We start from the raw sequence: 18,899 nt of genomic DNA, 5'->3' as shown, positions 1-18,899 counted from the left end.
ACAATTTGTTTCAAAGTTACATGTGATTAAGCTTAGGGCCATGTAACTGATGATATAAAAATAGATATCAGTGAGTAGGGAGTGCAGACCTGGGGAATGAACGCTCCGTGACTACAAATCTGTCTATTACCGGACCACCTCTCACGGATGCATCTAACACAGATAGTGTAGTATTGTGCAAGTGTGAAATCCTATCATTAATCACAGCAGCGTGGAGAATGATCAGTGTCTGCTGGGAAAGGTCTGCACGATCCACAGGGAAACTCTAATGGTCAGGTTGCATTTGATTGTTGGGGTGGGGTGGGAGGGGGGAGGGGTGGATTCAAGGAAATTTGGTATTATTGCTGATGAAAGTAGAGATAATATACATGTTGTTTTCAAATGCATGGTGGCAAGACTGATTTATCATTTTTGTTTTCAATCTTATTCAATGTTAATATATTGAATACGAGATGTTCGGAAATAAAATTGAACCTTTGAGGCCCATACACACTAGAGGATATTTTTAAAAGATATCATTCAGAAAGGGGCTTCTGAGCGATATCTTTTAAAATATCCTCGAGTGTGTCTGCTCAATGTAGTTATCGATGCACGCTACCCTGCATCGGTAATGACCCCCCTCTTCGGCTGAACATGCAGGTCAAATTGACAATATAGCCAACGAACCGGGCGTTTAGCGGGTTCTTTTTTACGTCACTGTACAAAGTAATTTACCGGTAGTGTTCCACCTGTACACTCACGAGCTTATTCTGATCGTAGCGGCCAAACGTGCGTACGTTCCAAAACAACGTACGCTATCCGTACGCGGCCGTTGGGGTTAAGTCCACCCACAACTCAGCCGCATACGTACGGCCAGAAACAACGTCGAAGGGGAGTGGCGTACAAATGTGCGTACGCCAACGTACACGGACAGGCCAGCCCTTACACTCCGACAACTGGCGTACAATTGAGCGTACACCACCGTTTACGGACGTCTCTCGTCCGTCTTCCCACCGACTTCTTGCGGCTATCTGAGCGTACGCCAGCTTGCACGGACGGGTCCCTATTGTTTTCAATAGAAAAGTCAGCTTATGTCACCGCTCGTGAGAGTGAGCGTACGTCCGTGTACGCTGACATACCCTTCACATATATGGACCTGCAAATCTTGCCTTTCAACTATAATTATGAAAATTAATTAATTGATTGAATTAATTAATGTGCAAAATAGTGGCCATGGGCTTAAAACATTGCTGAAACATCCTTTGTAGGTGTTAGATGTGGTTTATGTTATTGTATCCTAAATACAAAACCTATGTTTGTATTAGAGTGAACACGTTGACACATGTCGACTTGTGTAGATTGAGTGTGCTACTGTGTAAAGTCTATGAAAGCACGTAGTGAATGTGTATAACTGTTTAACAAATACCTACCTTAGCATATATAAGCAGGTCTTACAAAGATTCTTACCTTAAATTAAACAAACCTTTAAATGTAGAGAAGTTTCGAAAGATAAGCTTCCAATGTGTTTGAGTGCTGTGTGTAGGCTTGCAGGTAGTGAAATCATGGTTTGGACTTAATAGACTGCAGCATTGCTTATTACATTCAGGTGTATGTGTTTGGTAGTAATCAGCGTAAATTAGCAAATCCAGGCGCACGCTGGCATGCGGTATCTGTAGGGGTGGTTTGAGATGGCGGTTGGCGGCCGCCTGTTTTGTGTCCGAAATGAACGGTGCTTTAGTCGATCGTGCGGTAGTAGCACCGCTCATTTTTGGTGCACACCCCCGTGTACGCCCATATTTACGCCCATTTTCCCTCATTATTTCGGCCGCTCCCCTCATCACGCCCCTATGCCGCCCCCAATGCCCGTACACTCGCGTATAGGTTTTTTCGCACGTAGAGACCCGTCCGTAAGCGTTGTGGAGTGTTCGCGCCTGCGCATTAGCGAATGTACGCATGCGCAGATCATAAAAAACCCCGGGACGTACGCGTACGGCCCGGCCGCACCAACCAGAATAAGGCCCTCAATTCCCCGCCCGCAGCCAATATTGTATACTGCATAGCTCGCAGTGCAGGTTGTGTAGGGTGTAAGGAGATTTTAAGAACAGAAAGTTTAAAGTCCAAAAACAACCCCAACTCTAAAAAAATAAAAACAAAATAAACCAGCAACATATAATAAAGTTACAACTTTCATCAAACGGCCAATTAAGATGTGTGTGTGTGTGTGTATGTATGTGTGTGTGTGTATATATATATATATATATATATATATTCTCTCTCTCTCACACACACACGCGCGTATGTACACTATATATATATATATATATATATATATATATATATAAATATACACACAGTATAAGCTTTAACCATTACTTTATTTTTATTTTACTTGTTTATCTCTCTGTGTCCATTTATATTGCTAAACCTCAGTTGACATTCACTGTCTGTAGCTGTGGCAGTCATGTTTTCCAATATTTGTTTAGGGGCCCTGGGGCCCCATTATATCCTCTCTCTATATCCATCTTTGTATGCGTGTATAGTCGCTCATAGGAGAACTCTCCTCTCTACAAAATACAGGGTGAGCTAGGAGAAAGGAGGATGTAGGAGTGAGCTGACCTATAAATGTGTGTCGACCTTTAGAGAGTTAGGCACAATTCAATTCTCAGCTATGTTGTGCTATACACTTGTTTCCAAGAATGAGTCAGTTGCTGCTGGGGAAATAGTACTCAGCGCCAGCAACTTGTGGTCATCCTTGAGAATTGAATTAGCATACCCTCCAACTGTACCTTTTTGGCAGGTAATGTACCGGTTTTTTTTGGTGGCCTGTACCGTGGGTCTCCAACTGCCCATTGTAAGAATAGGAAAGTGGCCACACCCCTTTTCAAATTTATACCGGTTTTTGCTCTGCAGATGGGAGGGTATGGAATAGTCCTTAGCGGTATAATTACGTGTCATTGTGTGTACGTGTGTCCTTGCGCTTCATTGTTTCAGTATAACAAAGTATGCTTCCATCGGGGCACCATGACAGCAGTTGTATGAGTTTCACAGAGCGCGGACAATTAGGGCTGGGGAACGACTGGAATAGTTTGGTCCTTTCCAAACTTTCATGAGTCACGGCACCATAGATTAGTTGTTAATGTGAAGCAATAACAGAGACTTTGTCGGGACACCTGCTGATTAATTCACTTACAAATCTGTTATCAACATCACTGTACATAATTAAAAACAAATAACACCGTTGCACCTTTTGTAGAACAATTACCTGTGATACTGTTTTTGTTGTTTTTTTTTCACCATAACTTCCTTTGATTCTTACGCTGTGTACACACACGGTGCGATTCTGGCTATCGATTTTGACTATATAGTCAAAATTGGATAGAAAGTTTGTCCGAATCGCACAGTATTCAGCCACATTCATTACAGATTTGATCCCGATATGTGCCCCCATTTAGTCAGTATCGATTAGAAAAATAGACTGTGCAGGTAAGTTTATCTTGACTATCTGTCTTGTTGAATGTATTCGGCCTACACACTGGGCAACGGGAGCTTTATGCTGCACCAGCGATGTGTGCTGAGCGATCTGACACTGCCCGTGTTCTCAATAGAGATCGTCCCCATCGCCGGGGGCCATACACACGGAGTGATCTGCACTCCATTTCTAAGCGATCTGGTCAGATCACTTAGAAATGGGACTGAAATTGCCCCAGTGTATGCCCCTTAAAGTACAGCAAAAGTGTTAGTTAAAATTGGATAGTCAACATCTGTTATGAGACAGAATCGAACCATTTGTACACGCCGTTAGTTTCCAGGCAACATAATTACGTTTTATTATATATTGAGTACACAGGCAAGACATAAGATGTTTTTGAGTGATATCTTAAATAAAAAAAGTCTAGTGTGTCCACGCAATACGTACTAAGCTTGAAAAGTGATAAACCATCAGCTCCAATCTGTCATTTTTTAAATTCAGTTGGGGATATGGCAGTTGGGATCTGATTGGCTGGTTGTTTATCACTCTTTATTTTATCACTTTTCAAGCTTAGTACATCTAGCCCAAAATCTTGGTACATCTAGCCCAATATCTTAAACAACCCAAAACCCCATCAGGGCCTGAACATGCAGATCAAGTTGGGCTATATAGCAATGAGCTGCATGTTCAGCAGGGCCTGGTGACGTCACTGAACGATATTGTTTACCAATATCTTTCTGTGTGGATAGTCAACTTGTTTCCCCAGATCTAAACCTCCGTCTTCCTCAGAACTCAACTCGAATTAGTAGGCCATGCAATAATTGATTGACTGCACATGCGTATGGTTTGTAGTACACATGCGCAAGTCCATCCTGCAATAAGATCCTGCTATTTTTTTTTTCTCGATGGCCTTGCACAAGTTGATTGACAGGAAGCTGGCATTAGTGGGTGGTAAACAGCCATTTTTTAGGAGTGTCAGGGAAAACGCAGGCAATAGTGTTCCGAGCACAGTGAGCCATGTGAGGGGACATGGTACACTGATACGGTGTACTTGTCGAAATTCGGGACAAAAGAAGTGAAAAACTTTAGCCCTGTTGACCTATTTCTTTTACCTATTTCTTGATTTTATTTTTTTGAAGCTTTGGAAAATCTGTTATGTAAACCACAAAATACACGGCTTGTATTTTGTATTATATATATATATATATATATATATATATATATATATACCATGTGCGATCTGTGGTCTTCTGACAACGTTGATATACGTGCTACCCTCCGCTGTCGTCTTCCTGCGACCCATTGGCTGTTAAGTTAACGGTAATCAAATGTCGTCTTCATAATCATTTCCTGGCATTTAAGTTTCGCTCGTTTCAGACAGAATTTGCTTTGATAACCTGTCCTGGAAGCTCCGCGATTTACCACATCGAGTTTGTACCGGAGTGGATTTTACAGGATGCATAAATCATAATTTTAGTCAGATTTTTCTTTTCTACTGTGTCTTCAACACTGACTTAAAATACATTTTGTTATGGATTGCCTTGAGAAGATGGAAATATCAGTTGTCAGAATGTGAGATGGTAATTTGTAAAACAAATTGATGCAAAAGTCTGCAGAGTGGAATAGCTGGTGGAGGAGAGAAGCGAGGTACTGGGAACACGTAAGGACATTATTACCTTAAATTGTTATTATTGGTCAGGGACCTGGAAACTCAGTTGTAGCTCTGTACTATATTTGTAAAATATCCATAAATAAACCATGAGGATATACAGTAAGCATCCCTGACAAAATTAATAGACTTGAGGAGATTTCATACTTGGGCTAGTTGTACAGTAAATAATAGACATTTCAATCTGATCTGGTATGTAGAGGTTGCGGAACGCTTATTATATTGGATTGCAGAAAGAAATGGAATATTGGGCATCAACTTAAGTCTGCTAGATTGCTGTGACAATTATATGGATACCATATGTATGTATAATGTGTATATATAACAGAATGAATATATATATATATATATATATATATATATATATACCATATATACTCGAGTATAAGCCTACTTTTTCAGAACATTTTTTATGCTGAAAAAGCCCCCTCGGCTTATACTCGAGTGAGGGTCCCTCTTGAGTCAATAAGTTTTCCCAGTTTTTTTTGTCAAATTCGGGTCGACTTATACTCGAGTATATACGGTATATATCCGAACAAAATACACCTCACCTCTATTAGGTGAAGTACCTCCTCTGACCAATAGACGCACACAAAACAAAGTAAAATATTTTCGAGTTCACTCTAGCACTCTTCAAAAGGTGCAGTTCGTTTCCTGCCTGTGGGGGGGGGTCGCTCTCTGCTTTGATGCCTCCCGCACAGACTTGTCTGTATCTCGCCACTGTGATACAAACTATATATATATATATATATATATATATATATATATATATATGAAAACAGGAAAAGAAGGAGCGCACAACGTGAGCAAAGTTTATATGAAGTATTTACTGTAACTCAATAAAACGGCTCACAAACATAACACAATGAATATAACCGCGTGAGATACAAGCATAATCACCGCTCCTAGAGCACGTTGCAGTGCAGGTACTGGGGACACCAGTCGATCCGACACGATGTGAACGCAAACGTGGGTACTCTCAGCAGGTAGCGGGGCGGGCACTGGGGACTCCAGTCGCACCGTCTGGCGTGTGTCAGCGGCAACAGTCACTCCGGCTCAGATGGATGGGCGGCGGGGACCGGACTATCACAGCGGCAAAAGGCAGATACAAGCAGCACGAAACAGATGGGAATCAGTGATCACAGCATCAGGTAGAAACGCCCCAACGCGTTTCGTCATCAGACTTCGTCAGGAGGCGTGTCTATGGTAGGTACGGTGGATGTTTAAATACCCAACAGATTTGCTTTTAATAAAAAACAGCTGATGTCTATCAAGTAACACAATGTGTGGCTAAGTATTCATTGCACAACAAAAAGAAAAAGGGGGAACATAGGAAATAGTACTTTAACATATTCAACCGGTGGACAATAAACATCACCGGCTGAAAAACATAGATAATATCAATGTAAAATACAGTAAATAGAAACATTTATATCTAATACAGTTTGCATAGCGCAAATACATCAATATAATTTTATATAAATTTTAAAAAAATACTAAGTAAAATTATTACTAAAGGATCAATCCCCTAGATGAGAAAATATAAAGGAATAAGAACAAGGAGAGAAGAAAACATCGATGTTAGATGTGAGACAAAAAACATTTTCAATCATCGATACATGATAATAGCAGCACAAGAACCATCAATAGATGTAAACGATTGTAAACCAAAAAAATGATGAAGATATGGACACCGATCCGCACAGTGGACATGGGATGATCCAACCACTATCGGCACCACGAAGGAGGAAAACCTCACAACAACGTGGTGTCAGTGGGAGGAACACCACAAATCCACTATTTAGTGCAGAAAGGGTACGATGTCCACACCCTCATTTAAACCATGAGGGGCGAGTGTACCGAGGGTATATATCCAATAAGTTTCCCTCCTACTAAGTTTTTTAAGGATATCGCCACCCCTTTCATCAAGGGTAATATGCTCTATCGCTTTAAAAGTGAGTTTATCAATATTAGAGGAGCAGCATGCAGCAAAATGTCTAGAAACCGTATGAGATAGAACCTTATTCTTAATATTTCTAGAATGTTCAAGAATACGAAGCTTCAAAACCCTCTTAGTTTTACCAATATATTTTTTTCCACAATTACATGTCAGCATATATATAACATGTGTGGAAAGACATGTCATACGGCTTTTCACCTTGTAGGAGTGAGTGCAATCAAAGTTCGAAAAAGAAATTCTTTCTTTATCTGCATATTTGCAGATTTTACACTTACTGCAAGGGTAAAAGCCGTTATTAATTTTAAACCAACTTTCATTGGTGTACCATCGATGTTGAGGCGCTTTATACCTCCATACCTCACGATGGAGGGTTAGATGCCATTAAATATTTTTTGGATAAAGACCACTCTCTTGATGATAATTTTCGTGATTTTGTCATCAAAAGTATTAAGATCGTTATGGAAAATAATATTTTTGTTTTTCAGGGTGAATTTTTCGCACAACAGGTTGGGGTAGCTATGGGAACGCCATATGCACCCAGCCTGGCCAATTTATATCTTGGTAAATGGGAGGAAAATAATCCTGAAATTACTGAGGTTTTTAAAAAAAACATCATTGGATATCATCGTTATATCGATGATATCATCATCATTTGGGATGGTGAGGAAACCCTGTTTAATGAATTTGTGTCCAAAATTAATATTAATACCTTTAATTTACGCTTCACTTCTAAAACTGATAAAAATGTAATCGAGTTCCTTGATTTATTAATTGATACTACTCTTTGGTCCGTTGATAATCCCACTATCGAGACATGCACGTTCATCAAAAAAGTTGATAGCAATAGCTATGTCCACTATAATAGTTGCCATCATAAAAAGTGGATAAATAATATTCCGTACTCCCAATTTGTGAGGGTGCGGAGGAACTGTGCTACTGACAGTAAATTTGAAGAGCAAGCTAATATTTACAGTGAAAGATTTTTACAAAAAGAATATCCTCAGGAACTGGTAACTAAATGCAAAGAAAGAGCCTTGCAGAGAGATAGAAATGATCTCCTTACATATAAAAGTAGAACTAATGATCAAAGAAATCTAGTCCCATTTGTTACCCGCTTTAATAGTGAGAGTTATAAAATCAGACAGATATTGGTCAAACACTGGGATGTTTTACTATTAGATCCTATTCTTAAACCCATATTACCATCACAACCTCAAGTTATTTTTAAGAAAGCCACGTCTTTAAAATCATCATTGGCTCCTAGTATGTTGAAAAGAATCTCTGACACCAATGAAAGTTGGTTTAAAATTAATAACGGCTTTTACCCTTGCAGTAAGTGTAAAATCTGCAAATATGCAGATAAAGAAAGAATTTCTTTTTCGAACTTTGATTGCACTCACTCCTACAAGGTGAAAAGCCGTATGACATGTCTTTCCACACATGTTATATATATGCTGACATGTAATTGTGGAAAAAAATATATTGGTAAAACTAAGAGGGTTTTGAAGCTTCGTATTCTTGAACATTCTAGAAATATTAAGAATAAGGTTCTATCTCATACGGTTTCTAGACATTTTGCTGCATGCTGCTCCTCTAATATTGATAAACTCACTTTTAAAGCGATAGAGCATATTACCCTTGATGAAAGGGGTGGCGATATCCTTAAAAAACTTAGTAGGAGGGAAACTTATTGGATATATACCCTCGGTACACTCGCCCCTCATGGTTTAAATGAGGGTGTGGACATCGTACCCTTTCTGCACTAAATAGTGGATTTGTGGTGTTCCTCCCACTGACACCACGTTGTTGTGAGGTTTTCCTCCTTCGTGGTGCCGATAGTGGTTGGATCATCCCATGTCCACTGTGCGGATCGGTGTCCATATCTTCATCATTTTTTTGGTTTACAATCGTTTACATCTATTGATGGTTCTTGTGCTGCTATTATCATGTATCGATGATTGAAAATGTTTTTTGTCTCACATCTAACATCAATGTTTTCTTCTCTCCTTGTTCTTATTCCTTTATATTTTCTCATCTAGGGGATTGATCCTTTAGTAATAATTTTACTTAGTATTTTTTTAAAATTTATATAAAATTATATTGATGTATTTGCGCTATGCAAACTGTATTAGATATAAATGTTTCTATTTACTGTATTTTACATTGATATTATCTATGTTTTTCAGCCGGTGATGTTTATTGTCCACCGGTTGAATATGTTAAAGTACTATTTCCTATGTTCCCCCTTTTTCTTTTTGTTGTGCAATGAATACTTAGCCACACATTGTGTTACTTGATAGACATCAGCTGTTTTTTATTAAAAGCAAATCTGTTGGGTATTTAAACATCCACCGTACCTACCATAGACACGCCTCCTGACGAAGTCTGATGACGAAACGCGTTGGGGCGTTTCTACCTGATGCTGTGATCACTGATTCCCATCTGTTTCGTGCTGCTTGTATCTGCCTTTTGCCGCTGTGATAGTCCGGTCCCCGCCGCCCATCCATCTGAGCCGGAGTGACTGTTGCCGCTGACACACGCCAGACGGTGCGACTGGAGTCCCCAGTGCCCGCCCCGCTACCTGCTGAGAGTACCCACGTTTGCGTTCACATCGTGTCGGATCGACTGGTGTCCCCAGTACCTGCACTGCAACGTGCTCTAGGAGCGGTGATTATGCTTGTATCTCACGCGGTTATATTCATTGTGTTATGTTTGTGAGCCGTTTTATTGAGTTACAGTAAATACTTCATATAAACTTTGCTCACGTTGTGCGCTCCTTCTTTTCCTGTTTTCACATTCGAATACCTGGGGCCTGACAAGCCCATAGAAGTGAGCTGCACCATATCTCTATATACAGATACTATAGACAGCAGTTCATTCATTGGTGATATTGCGCGGAATTACTTGTATGTATATATATATATATATATATATATATATATATATATATATATATATATTTGCATTTTTTTACAGATGGAGGGGCAGGGCTAAAATGATGTGAGTCAATTTTGTCCCGTTCTCCCTTGAAGAACCGCTCCCTCCTCATAAACCCACAAATAGCAGTATTTGCTATGCTGGGGGCGGGGCTTAATGACGCTGAGGTCAGTCAGTGCAGCCGACAGTCTCCTCTACTTCTCCCGAGGAGGAGACAGAACAAAGTGGTAAGTGTGGTTTAATACATCACAAGTCTCGCCATTATTTGTATCTGAAATGTCTGCAAAAATAGAAGCCATTGTAACTGTGTTTTACACAAAAAGGAAACATTAAAAAGTATAAACATGCGATAAACTTTACATTGTTAGCGTCAGCAAATGCAAATGTGTGTTTTTTTAATTTATTATAATAGTGCATAACAGTGCTTTTTGGACATATGCCGGGGACAAGTGCCGTACCTGATATGACACCTTTCCATTCCTTTACAGCAACTATGTTATAAATAGGGAAAAATAAACCTTTTTATAGTTTGTGTGCTGCCCAGAGATGCCGGCCTCATAATGTGTCCCGGCAAAGTACCCTGAGAATGCTTTTTCACACTTATTTTGATAAGTGGCAAAAAAGGCACCCTACAGATCCTGTGATAATATGATTTATGTTTTTTTCCAAAGGGCACCACTAGGATACGAAGTGCTACAAGGGAAAAACAGTCCTGCAAAATGTTCCGTCCTGGATAAAGATTAGTTGCACTGAATAATAAATATATACACATAATAATATAGGTAATCTCGGCACAGGATAATGTGTGCAGCACAGGAACTTTGGCCGATGCTTAATTCAGACCTGTTTGCAAGGCTGCAATTTTTGCAGATGGACAAAACCATTCTGTACTGCAGGTGGGGCAGATGTAACATGTGCAGAGAGAGTTATGGGCCCTACACACGGAGAGATTTGTGGCAGAGATTCCAATGGGAGATTCAGCATGAGAGTTTTCCCTTCAGCTAAAATCTCTCAAAGTGTTTAGGCGACTTCACGGGAATAAAAAAAATTATTCATATAAACATTGGTGCTATAGTGCCCCCCCCCCCCAAACATATAAACGTTGGTGAAATAGTGCCCCCCCCAACAGGAGTGAATGTTGGTGGCACAGTGGAAAAAATTACTTACCAAAAGTCTGGAGTCTCCAGTTGCATGTCCTCAAATTCCCTCAGCTTGCACAGAATGAGCACGGCTGGAGAGGAAGGGCGTTCGGTGATTGCTCATTGCCCATCGCTACAAAGAACATGTGGGTGATATGCAGGGCCTTCTGAGTGGCTGCACTGAATTTACACAGCAGGGACGTACTTGATCGCCGATAGATTCAGACCCGGGGGGCCGTGCATTTGGATCGCTGTGTGGTCTACACACGCACAGTGGTATTCATCCGTTTTATGAGCGATTTATTGAAATGATGTAAAATCGCTCAGAAAATGCCTGAATATCGCTCCGTGCGTAGGGCCCATTAGATTTAGATCCGGCGTGTTCAAACTGAAATTTAAATTGCAGTGGCAATCCCAAGAATTTTCCGAGCTTGCCAGACTGAACACTGAGGCACAGCCCGAAAAAGTCTCGGGATTACCAATTAAGGCAGGGTTGGGGAACCTCAGGCCCTGGGGCCGTATGCGGCCCCCGTAGCCGGTCTGAGTGGCCCTCCCACCCGCCTGGCAGCTTTGCCGGGAGTCAAGTACAGGGGAATTCTCGCGAGCGGTCGGTAGTTCTCGCGAGATTCCTCTTAATCGACAGCAGCCGGAGACTGTCAGTCCTATTCAGCGGCAGCCGCCGGAGCGTGGGACGGCTGCGGCAGGACAATTTGTAAGAGAAATTTTTACATATGGCCCCCGAAGGATTTTTTCCCCCATACAAACGGCCCTTGGCACAAAAAAGGTTCCCCACCCCTGACTTAAGGGATTAATGTTTCAACATTTTCCATGTTGATCTTCTGTACCTTACTTTCCCCAAAAGCCACAACCGCCTGCTCTTTAAAGGTGACTAGGGGGGTTATTTATGAAGCAACCTGGCACTTCTGATCAATTTTATGCCTGATATTTAAATAACAATGCTTTTACTGGAAAAACACGGCTGCTTAAAGCATTTCTCTTTTAAATATTGGGTTTTACAACCTAATGCAGAAGGGTATCCGGACTATTTGTCTACAACAAGAAGATAGACAGCCATTAGGTCGACACCATTAGTTCGACAACTTAATAGGTCGACATGCCATTAGGTCGACACTGCCATTAGGTCGACAGTGTATAGGTCGACAGTCAAAAGGTCGACATGGTGTTTTTTTCACTGTTTTTTGCGCCGACATGTCCCGACAGGCGGTATTTCATGCCCTACCATCCACTAGGGCGTGGAGTTAGATTATAATAGTGTGCCGAGCGCAGCGAGGCACCGTGCCGAAGCATTGCGAGCGAAGCGAGGGGCTGCGGTTCACTGCAAACTGTGTCCATGTCGACTGTGTCGACATTTGGGTAAAAAAAACAGTGAAAAAACCATGTCGACCTAATGACATGTCGACCTAATGACATGTCGACCTAATGGCATGTCGACCTAATGGCATGTCGACCTAATGGTATGTCGACCTATTGAGTTGTCGAACTAATGGTGTCGACCTAATGGCTGTCTATCTTCTTGTTGTAGACAAATGGTCCTGCATCCTTTCTCGCCTATCACTTACTTGATCTTGCTGCTTTCTAGGCATTATCTAATGAAACCGAAAGTGCTGTACAAATTCCTTTTACTTCACTGGTGGCCTAACTTAGCAATTTGTCAAAGTTCTGGTTGAATGAGATGGGCGGGCTGTGCCAGTTACTATTACATCCATCAGACTGTCATTTCATATTAACTTTTTTTTTTTTTTTTGCTTCCTATTCCTTAATAGAGGTCTAATAAAATTATTCCTGTGTTCACCATGTATTCACAAAGTGTAACATTTCTGTTTCGTTTCTGTCAAAACAGTAATAAGTGATTCTGCTGTACAAGGTAAATAATTGCTGCTGGTCTCTAAAATGTACACCATATAATATTCAAGTCAGTTACTGTAGCTCGCAGATCACTTAACGTGGTTAAAAAAAACCTCTTGTACAACTTTTTGCTATTAGCGGTCAGCAGTGGTTTAACAGGGGACTCACTGGGAGTTGCTGTAGCTTAAAGTGTTTGGTTTCAGATTAGGTATAAAGTCAAAATAATTCCTAAATATAATGTAAAAATAAGGCACAGGACCCCTAGGATGGTATGGGTGTGTAATGACATTCTGACGGTCAGTATACAGACATCGGAATCCCAACCACCGGTACTCTGACAGGGGGCGAGCGCAAAGAAGCCCCTTGCGGGCTCAGTGGCTCGCTGCGCTTGCCACAGGTTCTATTCTCCCTCGTGGGGGTAGTGGACCCCCACGAGGGAGAGTAGCCCTTGTTAATAGGAATCCCGACTGTCAGGCATTTGAACAGATGCGATTCTGATGTCGGTGTACTGACCGTTCGGGATTCTGACTGTTGGGCCGTCACCCCAGGGTATGCAGTTATTATGTCATTAGGTCGACACATGAAACCATTGACATACTTTTGGTTGACATGAGCAAAGGGTCGACATGAAAAATGTTGACATGGAAAAAGGTCTACATGAGCTTTTGATGATTTTTTTTTTTTAAAGAGACCTGTTCACACTTAACCATCCCTGTGGGCATAGAGGAAGAATAAAATAGTGCACATTACACCGTGTCCGAAGCATAGCGAGCGGACGCGGTACACTTATATGGTGTCCATGTCGACATAGACACCAAAAACTGCGAAACCTCATGGCGACTTTTTTCATGTCAACCTTTCGCTTGTAAGTGGCACCCCAAAGATAACATTCCAATGTTCTGCAGAGGGGCACAAGCAGGGTGGATGACTATTATTTGCTGAGCTTGTCAAGCCCAAAGTGTAAAGTGGCTAAACCTGTGCAAAGTGTTGTGCCCGGCAAGGGCTAACATCAGAAATTGGGGGGCCTGGGACAGACAATTTAGACAACGCTTCACCTGCCGGGGATAAATTGGTGGCGATGGCAGCTGGAGGTCCTGGTGGCAGCCAGGTAGAGACCACATCATCTTCCTTTCACATGTGGAGAATGACCTGTGACATAGAATGGTCTTCTACAGCCTTCCCATTGTATTATATATTGGCTGTTCCTCCCCCAGTTCTAGGCACAGCTGTTTCTGTTTCAGTTAGTAACTGTGTTTCAACCTACTTATGAAAATAATGACCATTATCTCCTCTTTGGTACAAATGATTCATCATAAACCTGACTATAATTCTTTAATACCAGACTGTGTTCAAGTGTACCAAGAAGACTTGATGCTGGTTTTAAGGCAGAGGGTGGGCACACCCAATATAGATTTTTCTTCTGTACATTCACTTTACATTTTGTTAATTGATAAAAATTAATAAAAAATAAACTATGAACACTTCTATTTTTGAAACCATTCATATTTTGCATATATATATATATATATATATATATATATATATATATATATATATACACACACACAGTATATATAACAATAACTGAGGAATGGATGACTCACAGTGAAGTCCGTTCTTTCTCCAATCTTGCTTTAATGACTTCCATCCTCTTTGTGTCATAATTTCAGTGCATCCATAATAGTACGGCTATAGGTTGTGTGCATAATTGAGACAACCTCAGCCCTTTACGGAGCAGCTTGCCGCTGAGGCACATACGCTGTGAAAGTCACAGGAGCATGCCTGGAAAATGAGGCTCTTCACTATAAAACATTAAGCCATAAATCATTTTGAAATTCCCACCCCAATAAATCTTCCGCAATGAAAACCTTTTGATACTCATTCGTTATTAATGACAAGGAGGACTTAATTCTGTTGGCAAACAGTGGCGTTCCAATTTTATACATAGCATTTAACAGTCTAATGAGAGATGAATTTATATATGCCGGCTCTGGTTTACTCTCGCTGGAAAGTTAGAGCCGCGGGTTTCTTCCGCGACGTAGATCTCTTGTTTTCTTGATGAATATTAATGCTTATGAGCAATCTGACACCTTATCTTTGTCGTTATTAAAATGGAGAGACAAAGTTGTTGCGGCGGAGTTTACTATTCTCTGATCCGAACGCGTCTAACGAGCACTTTGCTTAAAGTTAATGCACTAATTTTTAATGGCCGGGCTGCTTTTATCGTCCTGTTATTTACGTTAACTGTAAAAGAAAGGATTTCATTTGAATAGTGCTCGAGATTTCGCTTTCACATATTTCCTCGTAAATACCTTTCTGGTACAGAATAGCAAAGCTCAGGGAAACGCGGCCCAGGTGCTAGTGTGTGGACACTTGCTTTGGCTTAAAAATAAAAAAAGCATACACAGTAAATTTAAGACGAATATAAAAGTTAAGTTGCTGAGTACAAAAGCTGACTTTAGTTAGAAGACAAAGAAGAAAAAAAAAAGTTCAATATTCTGAATCCTCTACTTGGTGAAAATGTTCTGTGTAATGTACAGTAAAGGACCAATAAAACCAGGGAAAAGCGAGTAAGCAGTTTTTACATTTGAAAACTAGAAATAATTTGTAGGCTCATAAGAAAACCATTCTGCGGACCTCTACTACTACAATATTTATTTCCTATACCTGACTTGTTGTCATATTTTTTTTTTTTTTTTATTAAGACTTTCATAAAAGCTCAAATAAGGGACTGTGAGGAAAGAACTTGGGGACGGGAGCCGAATGTTGAGAAGGAGAATACTGTTGGATTGAGTCAAATAAAAAAAATTGGTACTTGTTTCCTATCTGGGCGCCCACTAAGTTAATTGCGCACCATGCTATTCTCCGTAGAGAAATCGGATCGCATCGCATCGTACACATACACGATATTGAACGATGCGATGCGATGCGATGCGATCCGATTCGATTTCCCATAGGAAACAATGTTAAATGGCTCAATTTAGCCAAATTATCATAGGAACAATAGTAAATGGGCCAAAAACACCCCTGAACATTGAAATGTCCCCCCAAAAGTAGTTGACGCCACCCCGCCATCAACGTGAACCCGAAGCGTGGCGAGCGCAGCGAGCCCGCGAGGGGCGGCGGTACGCGTCCTCCGACCTTTTCATGCCCTACTATCCACGTCGGCGTGGAGTGAGAATAGAATAGTGTGGCGAGCGCAGCGAGCCCCGCGAGGGGACGCGGATACCTTCACAGGTAAACGCGTCCCTTCGCGGGCTTCCCAGGTGTCCGCGTCGCCCGCGAGGGGACGCGTATAACTGTGAAGGTATCCGCGTCCCCTCGCGGGGCTCGCTGCGCTCGCCACGCTTCGGGCTCGGTGGCTCGCTGCGCTCGCCACACTATTCTATTCTCACTCCACGCCGACGTGGATAGTAGGGCATGAAAAGGTCGGAGGACGCGTACCGCCGCCCCTCGCGGGCTCGCCACGCTTCGGGTTCACGTTGATGGCGGGGTGGCGTAAACTACTTTTGGGGGGACATTTCAATGTTCAGGGGTGTTTTTGGCCCATTTACTATTGTTCCTATGAGAATTTGGCTAAATTGAGCCATTTCACATTGTTTCCTATGGGAAATCGAATCGGATCGCATCGCATCGCATCGTTCAATATCGTGTATGTGTACGATGCGATGCGATCCGATTTCATTACGGTGCCGTACGTAGAAAACCTGGGCGCCCAGATAGGAAACAAGTACCAAAAAATTATACCCCCCTCTCTGAAATAATCACAGTTGCATTAATGTAATCGACACTGATTTGTGGGTACTGTCGCAGCTTCAGCAAGATCAGGGGCTGATTAGGCTGCAGCCTATGGGCACAGCACCTGGTGGGACACCTTGCAGTTGGCAACCACTGAATGATAGTAAGACTTATGTCCTGATTCATCCCTGTTCACTAGGCTGGGTGCAATTGCAGCGTAGCGAACATGGAAAATGATGCCTGGCCGAACACCCCTAGCATGTGAGGGGATATGTGCACAAACGCAACCCCTTGCATGTGGCTGAACAGCAGAAAAATTTGGTAATTTTCTAGTCTAGACTGACTTTTATTCCGGCCACTATCCTCCGAATACTGGGGCTAAAACGCTGGGTGTTCCACCTGCTGCTGCCCCCGGCCCTCCCTTCCCGGAGCGAACGACTTAACTACTGTGAAGCAGCAGTGCCCAGTATACGCGATAGTATTGACCAGTAGGTCAGGTTTATAAAAAGCATTTTAGCTTGCACTACAGAATCGCACACTGCTCACGTTTTTGGCATAACGCGATTTGTATCGCATGTGGACACATCTGTAGCAAAATAAAGGTAAAGTGTAACAAACAATGGGTCCGATTCAGACCCGTTTGTATGGGTCCGAATTAGTCTCCTCCTCGGATGTTTTGGGGTCTGCGTGTGCACAAACCCCAGGAGCGAAAGGCTTCCTCGAATTTCACACACGCCGAGACGTTTGCATGATGTGTGGAGGAAAGATTGCGGCAGCAGGGGGCGGGTGGTTGACGTCACATGACTTTTTTTTCAGAGCGAAGGCTGCAGAAAACATTCGATGAAATGTGGCCATCAAATGATTTTTCACCTGGACGGCGGCATGCTAGAGGGTGTGTACGCATACACATCCCTTCCCATGCTAGTGAGGGGATTCGGGTGGCGGCGTTGGTGGCGGCAGGGGTTCGGTGGGGTGGTGCTTACCTGTTCGCTAGGCTGCGAGTATACACAGCCAAGCAAACAGGTCTCAATCATTCCCAAAGTACTGAGCATGGGCAGCATTCTGTTTAAAGGGGGGCATACACTTAAACCATTTAACTATTTTTCACACAATTTCAACTCATCGGGTCAATACATTGTGGGAAAAATACTATATGGTATGTTTACCTCTGGATCCAATCCAATACGGTCCCGTGTAGGGTGGCCAATCACAGGATCGGCGGGAACCCGGGATTTGGCCTCAAAAACACAGAGATTTGAATCCCGGGATTGGAGTTTCCAATACCGGGATTTCGGGATTAGACTGCGCATGCGCAGTCTAATGCCGGGCAGCGTCCCGATTTCCGGGATTGAAAAAATGGGTACTTATGTAATATCTGGGCTCCCGTTTTTCTTATGAGACCGCGTCCCCTCGCGGGGCTCGCTGCGCTCACCACGCTTCGGGCACGGTGGCTCGCTGCGCTCGCCACACTATATAAAATCTACTCCATGCGTAGTTGGATAGTAGGGGTATGAAAAAATGGGGGTCCATTTAACATGGGAGCCCAGATAATACATAAGTACCAAAAAATGTCCCGGGATTGGCTTCCCTAGTCCCATGCACATCGGATCCAGAGATCGCCATGGCTGCCACAAGGATCTATTGGATCCTGTGGCATTGTATAGGGTTCACCGTATGATAAAGGATGGCATATGTGTATTGTGTGCGATCCTTTGACCTGGGCAGCTCCCTAGCGGGTACTTTGCGGGATATCACATGTCACCTCGCAGTATAGTATGTGAGCCTCAAGTTCTTCAGTTGTTTTTTCCCCCGGTTTGATGCAAAGTCGGACAATGTAATAAAGTTTCTACGCAGCATAAACCATGTGGGGGAAAAGAAACCAGTTACAGAATGGATTAAATCAATAATAATAAAAGTAAAGAAGATTCCGAATACTTTTGCGTCTGTCGTATTACAGCAGCGATATGCTTAAACAGTGGCCTTCCACCTCTGTTACCGCTGTCTGTACAGGATCCCGCTAATAGTACCTCGGTTTACAGTGTATCATTTCCAGGCGAGGTGGCAGCGCAGTAATGAATATACTGAGCAATGACCATGGAGCCTCTCGCTGTTGGAGGAAGAATCCTCTGGTGGGGAAATCTG

The 18,899-nt window shown here is 42.3% G+C and overlaps 1 protein-coding gene across 2 annotated transcripts in view; it reads left to right on the top strand.

Moving 5' to 3' along the window:
• MGMT (O-6-methylguanine-DNA methyltransferase) overlaps positions 1-18,899 on the top strand; it is a 360,027-nt gene that overhangs the window by 15,018 nt on the left and 326,110 nt on the right. The window contains exon 1 of one of the 2 annotated variants that reach the window (XM_083149506.1): positions 10,132-10,241. The exons of the other annotated variant lie outside the window; for it this stretch is intronic. Within the exon in view, the coding sequence (XP_083005632.1) occupies positions 10,152-10,241 (90 nt within the window). The 5' untranslated portion in view covers positions 10,132-10,151. Of the gene's footprint in view, positions 1-10,131; positions 10,242-18,899 lie in introns of those variants that run through there. 2 annotated transcript variants of the gene reach the window in all.

This window comes from Crinia signifera, chromosome 6, assembly GCF_055691185.1.
Source record: "Crinia signifera chromosome 6, ASM5569118v1, whole genome shotgun sequence".
NCBI lineage: Eukaryota > Metazoa > Chordata > Amphibia > Anura > Myobatrachidae > Crinia > Crinia signifera.
Note: the sequence above shows the minus strand (reverse complement) of the source record. Positions and strands in the feature narration are given on the sequence as shown.